The sequence below is a fragment of the Schistocerca cancellata genome, chromosome 11 (assembly GCF_023864275.1).
Source record: "Schistocerca cancellata isolate TAMUIC-IGC-003103 chromosome 11, iqSchCanc2.1, whole genome shotgun sequence".
NCBI lineage: Eukaryota > Metazoa > Arthropoda > Insecta > Orthoptera > Acrididae > Schistocerca > Schistocerca cancellata.
In genome coordinates, this window is record NC_064636.1 from 92,828,822 (window position 1) to 92,847,268 (window position 18,447).

At 45.6% G+C, this 18,447-nt stretch overlaps 1 protein-coding gene across 1 annotated transcript; it reads left to right on the plus strand.

Moving 5' to 3' along the window:
* Positions 1 to 362: 362 nt before the first annotated feature.
* Positions 363 to 16,346, plus strand: LOC126108589 (TD and POZ domain-containing protein 1-like). The gene is made up of 4 exons (XM_049913884.1): positions 363 to 428; positions 2,976 to 3,549; positions 7,798 to 7,944; positions 15,957 to 16,346. Exons 2-4 carry the CDS (start codon positions 2,987 to 2,989, stop codon positions 16,342 to 16,344), a joined length of 1,098 nt encoding a protein of 365 aa, XP_049769841.1. The 5' UTR covers positions 363 to 428; positions 2,976 to 2,986; the 3' UTR covers positions 16,345 to 16,346.
* The last annotated feature ends 2,101 nt before the right edge of the window (positions 16,347 to 18,447 follow it).

Sequence of the window (18,447 nt, forward strand, 5' to 3'; positions counted from 1 at the left end):
TCGAATCAAAGAGAACTGACTTGCAACCATCAGAAGTACAACCGCAGCTGTCCTGCAGACAATGCGAAAACAAACTGTTTGAGTCTGTTCAGACACAGACTGTGTGGAAAGTTATCTCTTAGGAAGTCCCAAGTTTCAATCGGACAAAGAACCCGTGTCGAAATTTTCGATTTCCCAGGGCCAGGACGTCACTTGGCAACAGGAGGCTGGCTGTACAATATAAGCCCGACGACTCGGCGCACTTTAGATTAGGGATCGCCTGATACGGGCCATCACCAGCCGTCGGTGACGCGTGCAGCAGCAGGCAGGCAGTGACGTCACCCGCCGCCGGCCATATAAGCGGCGGGCAGGCTGTCCGCCCCACACTGCTGCACCAGCGTTCTGCGTGCTGAGCCCACTCCGTGACGTCACTTCTCCCCGAGTCCCAGGTGAGTAGAGGCTGTGTTACACGACTTTTCTCTTCGACAATGTCTTTCTCCTTTACAAATTGCAAAAAACGATTTTGCTGCCGCTGGAAGACGTCACAGTCACAAATTGTTGCAAGCATAGAGTTATCAACATGGACAGATGCTTGAAATAAAGCATAAATTGTATACCTTTCAATCGGAAAATGTCCTTCACTTAAGTAGCAGACCCATTTGCAGTCTCTGCCCCGAGCAGGATAAGCTCAGAGGACGTTGCTGTCACTGTTACTCAGAGATCAAATAATTGCTCTCGTGTTATTTACTGTGTTCCGTGCAGATTGCTCAAACTGCATCGCAGGACAGCTCACGCGACACAACTGTGAAAAAAGCTAACAGATATTCGGTAATTCAGTTTCTCAGCTTTGCCTATGCTAACCTACCAGCGCTTCAAATGTAGGAGTAATATATGTTGGTCTTGTTACATTGAAGACCCAGAGAAACTGGTACACCCGCCTAATATTGTGTGCCGCCTCCACAAGCACGCAGGAGTGAAGCAACACGGTGAGGCATGGACTCGACTAATGTCTGAAGTAGTGCTGGAGAGAACTGGCACCAAGAATCCTGCAGGGCTGTCGTTAAATCTGTAAGAGTACGAGGAAGTGGAGATCTCTTCTGAACAGCACGTTGCAAGGCATCCCGAATGTCTGGGGAGTCTGGTGGCCAGTGGAAGTGTCTAAACTCGGAGGAGTTTTCCTGGAGCTACTCTGTAGCAATCATGGACGTGTGTCAGGTCCCATTGTCCTGCTGGAATTGCTCACGTCCGTCGGAACGCACAGTGGACACGAATTGATGCAGGAGATCAGAGAGGATGTTTAAGTACATGTCACCTATCAAGAGTCGCATCTAGACGTATAAGGGGTCCCATATCACTCCAACTGCACTCACCCCACAACATTACAGACCTTCCGCCAGCTTGAACAGTCCCCTGCTGACACACATGGTATACCGATTGACGAGGTTGTCTTCGTACACATACTCGACCAACTGCGGGATACAAATTCAAACGACGCTCGTCCGACCAGACAACGTGTTTCCAGTCATCAGCAGTCCGCTGTCGGTGCTGACGGGCTCAAGCGAGGCCTGAGGCTTTGTGTCGTGCAGTCACAAAAGTGCTCCGAAAGCCCGTATGGATGATGTTTCACTGAACGTTTCACATTCTGATACTTATTAATGCCCCAGAAATGATATCTGCTGCAATTTGCCGTAGGGTTGCACTTCTGTCACCTTCAACGATTCTCGTCGGTCGTCGTTCGTCCCGTTCCTGCAGGATCTTTTTCCGGTGCAACGATGTCGGAGATTTGATGTTTTACTGGATTCCTAATATTCGACGTACACTCGTGAAATGGACGTACGGGAATATTCCTACTTCACCGCCACCTCGGAGATGCTGTATTCCATTGCTCGTGCGCCGACTATAACACCACGCTCAAACACACTTAAATGTTCATAACCTGCCGTTGTAGCATCAGTAACCGATCCAACAACTGCGCCACACACTTGTGTTACATACAAGTTGCCGACCGAAGCGCCGTTTTCTGACTGCGTATCTCTGTATTTCAATACGCAAGTCTATACCAGGTTCTTTGGCGCTTCAGTGTATGATCCTAGATGGAAACATAAACCGTGAAACATAAACCTGTCCGTCTCGTCAGCATTCCTACTTTGCCCCCTTTAAGGGAATAGTACCTGATTACAGCAGCAGCTACTCACGGGGCATTCTATTGTGTGAAATGTTTTTGAGACGAATTTACATGGAAATCTGTACAGCAGTCAATAAAACATTAAGGTTTCGTGGAATAGGAGAGGCATCTTGGTTTTGAAGTTTAATCAAAAATGGTTCAAATGGCTCTGAGCACTATGGGACTTGACATCGGAGGTCATCAGTCCAATAGAACCTAGAACTACTTAAACGTAACTAAGCTAAAGACATCACACACACTCATGCTTGAGGCAGGATTCGAATCTGCGACCGTAGCAGCCGCGCGGTTCCGGATTGAAGCGCCTAGAACCACTCGGTCAAGGTGGCCGGTCAAGTTTAATCGTGCCTACCCTGAGACATTCACCGAGGAAACTGATTTCTGCATTAGATGTACATTGCTTCTGATCAGGTGTCACGGATCTGAGGAACTTGGGATAAGGAGGAAGAAAATTTTTCCTAGTTAGAGGTGCCACCAACTTGGATTTAAATATAAGTCGTGTAACTTTATGGCTGAAACAAGTTTGTTGCTTTGCTAATTTTTTTGCTATGACATAAATAAACCATCTTTTGACTGAGAACGATAACATTTTTAGAAGGTGAAAGCAGTCTATCATAGCACCGCAGTGGTAGTTACAAACCTTAGGTGATCGCGAAGCAGTACGGACCCTTGTCATTTGAAGGAAACTGGTGACGTTGCAATTCATGTAGGGTGGACAACACTTTCACAGCTGTTGTTTCATACAGGTATGCATGCGCCTCGTACAAGTGTTGAGGTTGCAGTGCGAGGGCTGCTCAGTGGTACTGTGTTTCAGGACCACCCACCATGTCGGCAGTTACGGAGGTTCAGAACACCACAACCGAGGCCCTGGCCGCCCTGCTAGACGGGGGTGAAGGCGCCCTGGTGACGCTGGTGGCGGGCGAGACGAGGGTGGCGGCTCACAGGGCCGTGTTGGCAACCGCGAGCCCCGTCTTCGCAGCGATGTTCGCGCACGACATGCTGGAGGCCAGCAGCGGCCAGGTGAGCATCGACGACGTGGAGGGCCCGGTGCTGAAGCTCCTGGTCGCCTACACGTATACCCTGCAGGCCCCCCAGCTGCCCGACACGGCCGCCCAGCTGCTCTCGGCGGCCGACAAGTACGGCTTGTCGGCCCTGAAGGCTGCCTGCGAGCGGCAGCTGATCTCGCAGTTGGCCGTCGAGACCGCAGCGGCGACGGCCGTCAGGGCAGTGAGGCACTCGTGCCCGGACGCCACCAGGGCTGCCGTCGCCTTCATAAAGGACCACCTGCAGGTGATGGCCACGCGGGGCTGGGCGGACGCTGTGCTCGAGTACCCACAAGAAGTCATTGAAGTCAGCAGTATGCTCGGAGAGCCACCAGCAGAAGACAGGTAAGCACAATTCCCTTTTTGGCAGCGCTAGTGTGAATTTGACGTCGTCCTTGCTTTGTTCGTTCTTGCTTTGTCCGTCCTTGCTTTGTTCGTCCTTGCTTTGTCCGTCCTTGCTTTGTCCGTCCTTGCTTTGTCCGTCCTTGCTTTGTCCGTCCTTGCTTTGTTCGTCCTTGCTTTGTCTGTCCTTGCTTTGTCCGTCCTTGCTTTGTTCGTCCTTGCTTTGTCCGTCCTTGTTTTGTCCGTCCTTGCTTTGTTCGTCCTTGCTTTGTGCGTCCTTGCTTTGTTCGTCCTTGCTTTGTTCATCCTTGCTTTGCTCGTCCTTGCTTTGTTCGTCATGGGTTTCTTTGCTGCCTGTGTTGCATAAGACCTTAACGTCATCTACTTACTGATCGTCGGTCACAATGCTAAGTCACTCGCTGTTTTCACTTCTTCTGCCTCTTATCAATTTCGCCTTTCTCTGATTTACTCTGATACCATATTCTGTACTCATTAGACTGTTCATTCCATTCAGCAAACCCTGTAATTCTTTTTCATTGTCACTGAGGGAATCAGTCATCAGCAAATCTTATATCATTTCACCCTGAATTTTAATTCCACTCTACAATCTTTCCATTATTTCCGTCATCGCTTCTTCGGTATATAGATTGAACAGTAGACGCGAAAGATTACATCCCTGTCTGACACCCTTTTTAACCCGAATACTTCGCTCTTGGTCTTCCACTGTTATTTTACCTTCTTATCTCTTGTACATATTGCAAATTACTCTTCTCCTCTGCCTTACCCGTATTTTTCTCAGAATTTCAAACATCTTGCAACATTTGATATTGCCGAACGCTTTCGCCAGGACCACAAATCCTATGAACGTTACAGAACGTCAATTTTCTTTTCCGTTTGCCTGTGTATTATCCTTCTTAGCAACTGGGATGCTAGAGCTATTAAGCTGATTGTGCGATAATTCTCACACTTCTCTGCTCTTGCAGTCACCCAAATCGTAATGATTATATTTCTCTCAAAGTCAGATTGTATATTGCCAGACTCATACATTCTACACACCAGTGAGAATAGACCTTTTGCCACCTCCTCCAATGATTTTAGAACTTGTGATTGAATGTTGTCTATACCTTATGCCTTCTTTGATCTTAAATTTTCCAAAGCGCTTTTAAAATCTGATTCTAATCACCAATATTTTCCATACCGACTCCTGCTTGTTCTTCTGTCACGCCATCAGACAAGTTGTTCCAATCAGAGAGGCCTTCAGTGTACTCTTTCCAACTATCCGATCTCGACTCTGTATTTAACACTGGAATTCCCATTGTGCTCTTAATGTTACCACGCTTGCTTTTAATTCCGTTGAAGATTGCTTTGACTTTTCTATATGCTGCGTCAGTCGTCCCAAGGATCATTTATTCTTTGATTTCTTCACATTTTTCGTGCAGCCATTTCACGTTAGCTTCTCTGCACTTCCTATTCATTTCATCCTTAAGTGACATATTTCTCAATTACTGAATTTTCCTGAATATTTTTGAATTTCTTTCTTTGTTTGATCAACTAAAGGTTTTCCTGTATTTTCCATGGTTTCTTCACAGTTAGCTTCTTTGTACCTACGTTTTTCTGTCCAACTATTGAGCTGTTAATTATCGCAGTATCTGTAGCCTCAGAGAACATAAATCTCATCTCTTCTTTCCTTAGTACTACTGTATTCCACTTCTTTGTACACCGATTGCTCCTGACCAGTCTCGTAAAATTCAGCCTACTCTTCATCACCGCTAAATTGTTATGAGTCTGTATCTACTCCTGGGTTTGCTGTACTGTCCAGTATCTGATTTCAAAATCTGACTTTAAACCTCCCATGTTTCAGTCCTTTCCCAAGTATACCCCCTTGTCTTGAATAGACTATACCAGCTACTACTAGGATAAATTTACTATAGAACTTAATTAGCCTTACTTCTCTCCTATTCCTATTGTGAAGTACATATTCTCGTGTAACCCTTTCTTCTACTCCTTCCCCTACAGTTGTGTTTCAATCCCTCCATGACTATTACATATGTACCAAATTACGTGTTCAATATCCTCATACTTTCTCTCTCTTCACCTTCAACTTGCAACGTCATCATGTATACCTGAACTATGGATGTTGTTGGTTTGCTTTCGATTCTCACGAGAACATCTATACTCATCCGTTCACAGTATCTCACTTTCTGCCCTGCCTTTCTATTGATACTGAATCCTACTCATGTTATCTGCTGCTGTTGCTACTACCCTATTCTCATGTGGCCAGAAATCCTTCCTTTTCCCTTTCCCCTTTCCCTTTCCCCTTTCCCTTTTCCCTTTTCTTTCCGCGTCACTGACACACACTACAGCTAGATACGTCCTCAGCATTTCCCTTTTCTTATTTTCTAGCTTCCCAACCACATACAAATTCCTTACTTTCCACATGACGACTCGTAGAACGTTATCCTTTCGTTGATAACTCAACTTTTTTCTCATGGTCACCTCCCCCTTGGGCCTCCTCGCCTGGAGGTTTGAATGGGGGACTAGTCTTGCCAATGGAGAGTCTGTACAGCACAGACTTATTGAATCACATGCCTCATTGACGGACGTTATGTATCTTTAAGCAGTGGTTTACATTGCCTTCTGTATCCTCACGTTGTTGATCATTGCCAATTCTTCCTCATTTAGGGGCAGTTTCAGACCTCAAGGGAAAGAGTGTGCCCTGAACCTCTGTCGGCCCTCCGCCCTCTTTGGAAAGGCTGTTGGCTGAAAGAGGGTGACACCTGATGCTGGAAAAGTCTTCAGACACCAATGCTGATGATTCGTATTCAAAATTCAAGTGATGGTGAGGTTCAAACCTGGGACTGAAGACTTTCCTGATTACTAAAAAAGACGCTACCCCTGGGTGACTGGCCCCAAAGAGCAGGGTATGACTCCCTGAGATATCCAGTAAAGCAGGAGCTATGAGCACTGGGGCTACTCATGCACACTGGGGGCAAACAAGAAGAGAATACTCCAGCCAGCACAGTAACATTGTCACACTCAAGGCTGTGCCTTACAATCACATTTCCTTCTCGTCTCTGTTCAGCTATCGCCCCGAATTTTTTCCGTGCATTCCCTTTTACAAAGCAGACAGGAAATCTCTGCCCCCCCTGTCGTGTTTGAAGTTCCCTATGGCGTTACCAGAGATCGTCCACGGAATCCTACGAGGTTTTCCGCTACTGGGATACAGCAGATTATATTCGCTGTCCACCTACAGGTGTACGACATATCTCCCACAACGTCAGTATTGATGTGACGTTTCCATCCAGCTATCATTTGTTGCCTCTGTCTCTCGGATACATATGCTCCATACAAGTCTATTTTGTTTCCTTTTCAATTAAAAAAAAAATCCATATTCAATAGACTACAGGTTACTTCACAAGTTGTAAACATTGTCCATCATATAAAAATTGCATACACTGCGTAACCCATATTTTTTCTTTTAATGGTGGCCTCTACTGCAAACTGCTTAACACGAAAATTGTTGTTTAAGAAACACATCACCACTGCTGTCTTTTCAATGAATCGAATGGTGGAGACATTACATGCATATATACAGTTCTATTTGCTTTACTCAAATGCAGATTTTGAATATACTCTCGATAACTTTTATAGCATAGCTCTTGTAATTCATGTCCATCTTCTTCATTCCCTTGGGCTTCACATCAAACAGCGCCTGCATATCCATGACCGTATAGTTTCAACAGTAAGTTGATACCCCAACTTATCAATTTGTTTCTCTATCGCTGGATCTCTCTGTCTCTCTGTCTCTGTCTCTCTCTCTCTCTCTCTCTCTCTCTCTCTCTCTCTCTCTCTCTCTCTCTCTTCCTCCTGTGATACAATTCACCATCCATATATCAGTTTTCAAATTACCTCACAACCAAAAGTAGCAGCCAGTTGACTTTAACTGCTTCTAAATTCTGTTTGATAGTTGTTCTGTCAGGGCAGCAAAATTGTTGGCCCTGATGTTCGGGATTTGCTTTGTGCTTCATTTTGAACAATTTGTTGTTTTGCATCTTAAGCTACGCCAGTGGGGAATATCGCAGAAGTAGTGCAGAAAAAGACCAGTTAATTGGTGGCACAGTCACGTTAAGTGACGGGCTGGTGTTGTTGGCACTGAGTGTTCTGTTGCCCCGGTGGACAGTCCCTCAGCTGTACCGCCTGCAGTGAGCCCCTGTGTGAACACGCCCACCCACACAGTGTTTCTCTGTGCAGCTCGCCGACCACCACAGGGGGCGGATCCACCCCCAACTCTGACCGTCAACCCCGCAGCGGCCACAGCCGGACTCCTGCTGCAGCTGCGCCTCCCACGTCTGCCCGACACACCCCTCCACCTGATGACGCAGCCGTCTCTCGCTTCCGGTGAGTTGTGTTGCCACACGTGCCCAAGTCTTACCCTCACAGTACTGCTTATTTTGGCATTAACCAGCCGATATAGTAAATAAAATAAAATACAGATTCCTTCAGTTTCTGGATAGAGGTTACAGTTGCCATTAAACATTACTCCTTTCTCACTTTTTTGGCTATGATATTTTGAAGATTGAGCACATATGCAGAAGATTTCTTGTTCTCTGTATTTGCAGTGAGAATTACGTTCAGTTCAGAGTCACTCAACTGTAGTTACGTAGGAAGTGTCCCATTCAAATCATACCCATTCCCAAAGATTCTTTATATATTGATGTGTTGAATCTGATTTTGTTTTTAGTGACGATTGTGTGTCTTACAAATTGATTCTGAATTAAATGGGTGTGGAAACAGGATTTTTCACACAATTCCTCTCAACAAAATCTATGTGAATGGTTGTAGATATAAGTTGTTGAAGACACTCAGGAAGAAATGGCGAAAATAAGGTAAACAGAAATACAAGTAATAATGACAAAAAGTTAATATTTAGTACAGTAATGAGGATACAGATTGTTTTGGGTATGTCTTAAAATGTAATTCGAATATTCCTTAAATAGTTCCCTGGTCAGTTACATCTGTAGTGACTATTGGAAATCTGTGCCGCACTGTAACAGGAACCCAGATTTGCTGCTTATTGCAGGCAGTCTCCTTGAGCAGTCGGCTGCCTGAGCACACCTCCACTTCTGACCCAGCTTCTCATCGACACTTGCACTAGAGTTTATCCCGGAGGACTTCTGGGAAGAGTATCAAAAGGGAAATCTAATCGGTGGGTGTTATCCTACTTCAGAGGATGTACATGAGAATCTCTGGCGGTAGTGTTTGCAAACCATGGGTAAAAAGATCATCCACAATGGCATTTCCAGTTACGCCAGCAAATGCACTCAGCTGGTCTAATGGTTGAGGTATCTGCTCTCTAGAAGTGAGAAATGCAGTGGGTGTGGCTGAGTGGAGATGCGTACAGCACTGTATGGCTCGTCACTCGTAAACAAACTCCTGTATTCGATGGATGATGAAGGTCACCAGGTGTGATGAGTAGTGGATTTGATTCACCGAGGAGAAGTTTTGCATAATTCCATGGTATAGTTAACTTTTATTTTTAGAAAAGGGCAACCGACGTGGGCAAAGATAGTTGGACCTACTGTATATATATATATAAAACCAACAGCAGAGTTTCCACAATGATGATGGTGCCACTACAGCGGAGTTACTAAATACAGTTTTCCTTAATTCCTTCACGAAAAAAGACAAAGTAACTATTCAAGAATTCGAAACCAGAACAGCTGTTAGCATGAGTGACATAAAAGTATATACACTCCTGGAAATGGAAAAAAGAACACATTGACACCGATGTGTCAGACCCACCATACTTGCTCCGGACGCTGCGAGAGGGCTGTACAAGCAATGATCACACGCACGGCACAGCGGACACACCAGGAACCGCGGTGTTGGCCGTCGAATGGCGCTAGCTGCGCAGCATTTGTGCACCGCCGCCGTCAGTGTCAGCCAGTTTGCCGTGGCATACGGAGCTCCATCGCAGTCTTTAACACTGGTAGCATGCCGCGACAGCGTGGACGTGAACCGTATGTGCCGTTGACGGACTTTGAGCGAGGGCGTATAGTGGGCATGCGGGAGGCCGGGTGGACGTACCACCGAATTGCTCAACACGTGGGGCGTGAGGTCTCCACAGTACATCGATGTTGTCGCCCGTGTTCGGCGGAAGGTGCACGTGCCCGTCGACCTGGGACCGGACCGCAGCGACGCACGGATGCACGCCAAGACCGTAGGATCCTACGCAGTGCCGTAGGGGACCGCACCGCCACTTCCCAGCAAATTAGGGACACTGTTGCTCCTGTGGTATCGGCGAGGACCATTCGCAAACGTCTCCATGAAGCTGGGCTACGGTCCCGCACACCGTTAGGCCGTCTTCCGCTCACGCCCCAACATCGTGCAGCCCGCCTCCAGTGGTGTCGCGACAGGCGTGAATGGAGGGACGAATGGAGACGTGTCGTCTTCAACGATGAGAGTCGCTTCTGCCTTGGTGCCAATGATGGTCGTATGCGTGTTTGGCGCCGTGCAGGTGAGCGCCACAATCAGGACTGCATACGACCGAGGCACACAGGGCCAACACCCGGCATCATGGTGTGGGGAGCGATCTCCTACACTGGCCGTACACCACTGGTGATCGTCGAGGGGACACTGAATAGTGCACGGTACATCCAAACCGTCATCGAACCCATCGTTCTACCATTCCTAGACCGTCAAGGGAACTTGCTGTTCCAACAGGACAATGCACGTCCGCATGTATCCCGTGCCACCCAACGTGCTCTAGAAGGTGTAAGTCAACTACCCTGGCCAGCAAGATCTCCGGATCTGTCCCCCATTGAGCATGTTTGGGACTGGACGAAGCGTCGTCTCACGCGGTCTGCACGTCCAGCACGAACGCTGGTCCAACTGAGGCACCAGGTGGAAATGGCATGGCAAGCCGTTCCACAGGACTACATCCAGCATCTCTACGATCGTCTCCATGGGAGAATAGCAGGCTGCATTGCTGCGAAAGGTGGATATACACTGTACTAGTGCCGACATTGTGCATGCTCTGTTGCCTGTGTCTATGTGCCTGTGGTTCTGTCAGTGTGATCATGTGATGTATCTGACCCCAGGAATGTGTCAATAAAGTTTCCCCTTCCTGGGACAATGAATTCACGGTGTTCTTATTTCAATTTCCAGGAGTGTATTTTAGGTGTTGTGAAGCAACTCAAATCACTTAAGAAAGGCAAGTCTTCTGGTCCAGATGGAATACGAATCAGGTTCCTTTCAGAGTATGCAGACACAATAGTGCCTTTCTTAGCAATCACATACAACCGTTCACTTGGCGAAAGGTCTGTTCCTAAAGACCGGAAAGTAGCACAGGTCACACCAATACTCAAGAAAGGAAATAGGAGTAACCTATTGAATTACAGAGACATATTACTGACCTCAATTTGCAGTAGGATTTTGGAGAATACACTGTACTCGAACATTATGACTCACCTCGAAGAAAATGACTTATCGATACATAACCAACACGGATTCAGAAAATATCGTTCTTGTGCAACACAGCTAGCTATTTATGCCCATGAAGTAATGAGTGCTGTCGACAAGGGATCTAAGATCGATTCCATATTCTTAGATTTCCAGAAGGGTTTGATATCATTTCTATCAAGAGACTATTACATGGTGTATATGACCCGGGGCGCCACCATCTAACCGTCTAGTATTACCCCGGTACGAAATATCATAGATCCAGGGTTGATGCGTAGATCAGGTTGACTTGTAATGGGGAGGGGGGGGGGGGGTGATCTGTGTTCACATTTAGTGACTTTACTGTTTCCTCTTTGTTCACTGCTGTCATTTCAAATGAAAGAGAGTGGTTTCTGTGGCTGGGAGATATCAAGTGAATTAAAATACATTCACACAATTACGGAAGATTAAAATATGTCATTAGTTCCAGATTTTAATACAATTTCCACCTATCTGACAGTCAAGCATTAATTATCTTGCAGAACAATGAAGTTACTTTTGTCGCTTTGCTGAAGTAATTCGGCTTTTATTGATCTTTTCCGCTGAGGCAGCCAGTTTGTTTGAAACAAAGTGTTCAAATCCACACTATTGGCTAGTTTCAACTGTTCGCTGCATTTCAAGGGCACGTTTTCATCTTCTACAGGGTGTATACGACCCGGGACAACCGGGAGATCTGGGAAAAACCCGGGAACTTTTTCATCCGGGAGAAAACCAGGAAAAACCCGGGAATTTTTTAGAATTCTGGGAATTTTTCATTCTTTTAGTTTTCAGTTAAATTTTTGTAATTTTGACTGGCAAGAACCGTTACTGTAACAAATGATATTACTGTATCCCGCAACTGCAGAATAATACTGTAACAATGAAACTTAACGAGAGAAAAAAAAAAACAAAATAACTTAAAATGCAAACGAAATGCGCCATATACGACGACGACACAGAGTCCTCATGCAAGCGTCTGCCAACAGCAAAACGTGTCAAAGGCTTTAGGAAGACTGTGCAATACTTCATAACAACAAATTCCCTCCGATGACCGTGAAGTCACAACTGTTTACATTACATTCGTGTTAGCAGTTACGAGCGAGCTCATGCGCGTGCGCAGCTGAGTCGCGTTTGAGAAGCAGATTCTCCCGCTTCTGGCTACAGGAATGTGGCTCTCCGCTGTGCAAGCAGTCGCAGCAAGCAGCTAGATGGTACCGGGAAAAGGGGGCGCCAAATTCATATTCTCAAGGAAAAACTTATTTCACAAAGCGCCTAGCATCCAGCGCACGTTGATCTATCGATCATTTATATGATTTTGAAACGCATCCTTGTTGGTTTCTGAACACATTTTAAGTTTATTTCTGAGTGATGCGTAAACTAACACTCAATCGACTCGGTGACAGATGGCCGAGACCACTGAAATGTGAATGTTACGTGTCTGACAGTAATCTTCGGTTTTAACAGTACAGTGCACCACGACTCCTTGTCCCAAGTAGGCAGTACTTCTCACCAGCTCAACCCAGATGGCCTGAAGCAACACGGAAAGGTGTCCGGCTTTGTGGCGGAACAGTTCATTGCTTCTGCACTGCGATAGCGCACCTGCTCACAGTTCGTTGCGTGCTTGTGCATGTTTGGCTAGAAACAATACTGTAGTGATGTCCTCGGCCCCACGTTTGCTCCATGTGTGACATTTTGTTCTCAAAAATAAAGACAAACCTTAAAGAGCTGTCTTGTACATAAGAGATGAGATTCAAACTGCACCTCTGAGAGAACTAAACGCTAACATAAGGATTGTTCCAGAATAGTTTTAAGCATTGGAAGAAGCACTGGAATAAATGTATAATATGTAATGCGAAATATTTTGGTCAAGACGACATTGATGTAGACCTATAAATAAACCCAGTGTTGGATACAACATTCACCGCTGTTGCTTCCACTATCATATTGTCCATTTTGGTGCCACTGTCACGACCCTGTCATAGTCTTCTAACAGGAATGTCGTTGGTTCACCACCCAAGTTTCGTCGACATAAAAGAGTTGTGTTAATTTCCTGACTTGTATCAAGTATTTGCATCGCCAGTCAGTAATGACTTCTCTCTAGAGGGACCTTTCCTTTACTTAGATGTCTGTTGCAATAAATTGCATTTCATGCAGTGTCTTACGCTAAACAGCTTTCTTCGAAGGAAAATAATTTTTTTTGTTTTTACGGAAACAACTAATTTGTGTAATGTCAGCACTATCTTTTAGCCATAGAAAAGTCCCTATGGTTGATCAAATTACCTATTTTGAGAAGCTGCTTGCAATGATGGATTTATACTCCAAATTTCGTAGTGCACTTTCTTGGCGGTTCTGGCAAACTCCATGGTTTATTTTCAGTCGCCTTTCTGATGCGTACAATAGTGGCAAGGCTGACTTTTGTGTAAACTACAATCCTTTTCTTTGAGACGGGCAGCATTACCCCCAGTTCTTTCTGTGCCGACTCTTTAATACAATCCGTGATTGCAATAGAGGTGACAGAGCCATTTTTACACCAAAGATCGTAATTCTTTGCATTGTGCAGATTTTCCTGTGATGTGGTGCGCTTATCGATCACCTCTGAATAACATATTCGTACACGTCCACAGAGTATTTCACACGGTGGATTACTGTCGACTGTTGAAGGAGATAGAAACGTGTGGAATAGCTTCCCACGTATGCGAGTGGACCTCAGCTCTTAAGTGACAGAACCCAGTATGTTGTCCTCAGTGGCGAGCGTTCGCCAGAGGCAGGAGTTCTCCAGAAAAGGGTGGTGGGGCCGCTGTTACTGTCTGTATACATAAATGGTCTGGTGGACAGGTATCTGCAGCTGTTTGCTGATTGTCCCCTAGTGTACAGTAAGATGTCGTCGTTGAGTGAGTGTAGGAGTACACAAGGCGAGTTGGACAAAATTTCTAGTTGGTGTGACGAATGGCAGCCAGTTGTTAAAGTAGAAAAACATAACTTGATGCAGGTGAGTAGGAGAAACAAAACACTAGAGGTGTTCCGCTAGACACAGAGGCGTCGCTTAAATGTCTGAGCGAGAGTTCGCAAAGTGATACGAAATGGAACGAGGTTGAGAGGGCTGTGGTAGGGAAGGCGGGAGGTCGACTTTAGTTTGTTGGGAGAATTTTAGGAAAGTGTGGTTGGCCTGTAGATGAGGCTGCATGTAGGCCGCTGGTGCGACCTATTCTCGAGTACTGCTGGAGTGTTTGGTATCGGCAACAGGTAGAATTAAAGGAAGACAGCTAAAGGGCTGAGAGCTGGGCCGCTAGATTTGCTACCGGTAGTTTCGACTGACGCAGAGGTATTGCGCAGAAGCTTCAGGAACTCGAATCGGAATCACTGGAGGGGAGGCGAAATTCTTTTCGAGGAATTGTTGAGAAAATTCAGAGAACTGTTTTTTGACGCTGACTGCAGAACAATTCTAGTTGTGGCAATGTACACTGGAGACAAGGCGTGTGAAGATAGGGTGAGAGGCATTGTCGCTCGTACAGAGGCACACAGGCAGTCGTTTCTCCCTCGCTCTACTTGGGAGCGGAACGGATAAAGCAGATGACTGCAGTCGGTTGAGAAATTTTCATGTGTACCAGTTGTTACTTTTGCTTCATATGGTTGCTGCTGCACCTACATTGATTATTTTGTACTGAATGCACCAGTTTTATTACGTCTGTAGTTTCTAGTTGGTATTTCACATGTCTTTGGAGCTTCTTACTGGCTCTCTCTCTTGGGATTAGCCTTTAACTTGCATCAACTGTGGGGAGAGGTTCCCGCGACATTGGTTCAAGTTCAGCAATGCCAGATCTATACAAGTATTTTGATATTTGTAAGTGAACATGCGATAGTGAATCAACACTCTGTTTGTATTTCTTACAGGCACCTGATTTCTTTCTGGCATGATCTAATTTATGCATTGCATTAGATACAGGAAATACAGTACTTTTTTGAGACTGATCTAAAGTTACGGTTTAAGTGTTTGTACTACTACTGAAAGAGAAATTTTACTCGGAAGCAGCGTAGCTGGTGTACACTTTAAGTTTACTTAGACCTTTTTAAGTATAAATGTAAAGTTTTACGCCTTCTGTAGTGGTGTGTAACTTATTTTGTGTCCAGAATTTTCAGAAAATGCAAAAAGTTGCACAAAGTTAACATGACTGAGTATAGTAGTTGTGCAGGATGCCGCCTGCCACAGACCATATGGTGGGTTGCAAAGTTTGTAAGTAGATGGAAATGAATGTTGCAGCGGATGTATCTCTTGTTGCATGCATGATTATATGAGCACATGTGACGATTATTATGCAGCGGGTAGTGTGTGTGTGTGTGTGTCTGTCAGGGAGAGTCGACCTGGTGCCCTTGTTGTATTTGAAATATGTCGACCGACTTATTGTGTACGAAGCAGTGACTCTTATATCTTTTGTCGGTATGTCAGGAATTTCCATGTTACTAGTCTGAATCACTTAGCTGTCTGGTGAGGAAATTGTATTTCAGTACTTGCAGATGGGTTTAGTTTATATTGTTTTCTTCCTAAGTGACTGAAGGAATTGGTACCCAGAGAAGGTAGTTCTGGGGTGTGTTTGAATGTAGATGAAGGATTGGGTCGCAACTGCATGCCGAGGTGAAAGGAGGCGGATCTGTGGAGTGAACTATGAGGGAATGTGCCAAATGAATTTGTTACGGGATGGAGTGCACCTATTTTTAATGGGAGATGGTTGAAGTTTTTGATTATGGGCTAGTGCTGTGGATCTGTCTGTAATACGCTGGTTAACCCGTATCGCAGAAGCGAGATTTCTAGGATTGTGACTTGTCGCTCGGAGGAAGTGTATTCAGAATTGTTGGCAGTTTTGCGGCTGTTAGTTTCTTTCATTTGGTGTGTGTGTCTCGATAGTAGAGAGTAAGTGTGTCGATGTTTTGTGCAGGAGCCTTTCTGAGGAGGAGCGAGGCAGGAGGCTGATGAAGGCGTCTGAGGAGGGGGCGGTGGAGGAGGTGCGGGCGTTGCTCGCGGCTGGGGCGGACGTGGGGGCGAGGGGCTGGCACGGGTTCACCGCCCTGCACCGGGCTGCACGGAGAGGCGACGCGGCTGTGGTGCGGCTGCTGCTCTCTGCGGCGTCCGACCCCAACGCCAGGGATCTGCTGGGGCGGACGCCGCTGCACTTCGCGGCAATGAAGGGCCACGCAGAAGCGGCGGCTGCGTTGCTGCAGGCCGGAGCCGACAGGGCGGTGAGGACTGATGACGGGTTGACCCCCCTGGACCTCGCCAGGCGGCGACACCATCAGCAGCTCGTCGAGATGCTAACAGAGCGTTAATACGCGCCACTAGAGGAAATGACATGTACTTCATTGTACATAATATTAAAATAAAAAATTGAAAGAAAAGGACCGCTTTCTCTATTCATTTCTACCTTTTGCAGTCCGCACAATTTCTCCAGTAACACCACAACTACTGCAACAACAGGAGATATCTGTAAACCAACGTGACAAACCTTCCTTTTCAGAATTCACTCTGTAAAACATTTCACAAGCAATTTCTGCAAAAGCTCAGCAACAATTGACAAATACTCCTCATTCATAAACTCCACTTCTCTCTCCCTCTCTGTCTTGTGTTTCTCGTCCCATATACAGTATTCAAACAGCTTACAAGACTACAGCCGACCTCTCTCACAACCGCCTGTATTTCGAAATGTAAACACCCAATCTCTTCCAAGACACAAATGCGAGAATACCGGTTGTTGTGCGTTAATGTTAGTTCTTTGCACCAGTCTCCTACATTACCTAATTACTGCAAACCATTTGCTAGCAGTGTCTATGTTGCTACTTTACATCACTGCGAACTGCACCATTCTCATATTACTGCCATATAAGCTGTTCACTTAGAATGTACCTTCACTTGCGACCTCACACTGAATTCACTTCTGTGCGTGCACTGCACAAGTACTTTTCCTGTTTAACTGTAATGTCACATTGGTAGCAGTGCTCACACCACATCATGCTCACACCATCTGCAGCCTTCTTGGCAGCTCACCTTCAAATAAAGAGAATTGAGCAACCACCTAAAATCATTAGACTCCTAAACACCTCCCTTGCTTCTCTTACAGAACAAACTACCATCTCTCAAGGAATTATACACAATCACGTGGGACATGCAGCCATCACTGGAATTATTCGGCAGTTTCCCAAAGTACACTTTTGCGTCTCTGTACACGCTTTGGAAGCAGACCACATTTGGAACATTCATTCCCCTGTCTTCTATGATACAATTAGACTTGGCATCCCCGTGCGTGCATGTGTCACCAAAGTGGCAGACTGCATTCTGAACAAGAGCTTCTGTGGCCCTCATGTGGCGGCGTTACACACGGAAGCTCCTTAACATTCTCTGTGAGGAAGCAGCGGCGCCAGGTGACAGTATTGACTTGGTGAGTGACCTCCACGGCATTGATGAATACTTTAGGCTCTGCCAGTTGATCCTCAGCATAAATAAATGTAATATACTGTGCATACACAGGAAAAGAAATCCACTACTGTACAATTACACTGCTGATCACAAATTGCTGGAAACAGTAAGTCACCTACCGTAAAATATCTAGCAGTAACTATCCAGAGCCACCTTGCGTGCAATGACCAAAAATACTAATTGGTAACAAACTGCAGTACATCTTTTCTCAGCGATTCCACAATCATATGTTTTGGGCTCCTAAATCCAAATTTCGTGCTTCCTGCCCTGTAGTATGTAGGCTTCACAACGAAAGCCTCAAAATTTTCCGACTTTCCTCAGATTTTCATTTATTTCACAAAGACTACGTGTTTCTCAAAGTTGAAAACTCAACACAGAATTAAATTGGACAAACTCTTCTACAACATGCAGCAATCAGCAGTGATTTTCTGACGGCGAGTGGTGACCGCGCTAGAGCGTCCTAAAAAAACGGTGACTCCCCAAAATTCGGATCGCGCCTAACGCCTTTCACCTGTTGCACTCTGCTATTACGGCACTTTGGAACGGTATGGCACGCGTCAGCAGACGGAAAACAGCCCAGAACTCCACCTGTGTTCTTCGCATCGTCAAACACAATAGCACTCACGGCAGACATCTGCTGTCCAAACGGACGTCATATATTTTGAAACGTGTTCGCATTTATTTAAACTAGTGCTTGTAAGTGTGTGGTTGGTATCTGAGAAATGGCTAAAATTTATTTTGATATCGAAATACGTAAATCTCAGTCCAGTGCGACAGAAAAGTCTAAAAACAAAGTATGCGAAGCACACGCTACACGATGCGAAATCCAGGCTAGCCGGTACATCAAACAATTCGCCTGCGAGAGAGGAGGTCGTTTTCAATGTAATTTATACATACCATTTATCTGCAGAACAGGTAACTCAATTTAAAATATTGGTCCTGAATATTGTAAATCTTTA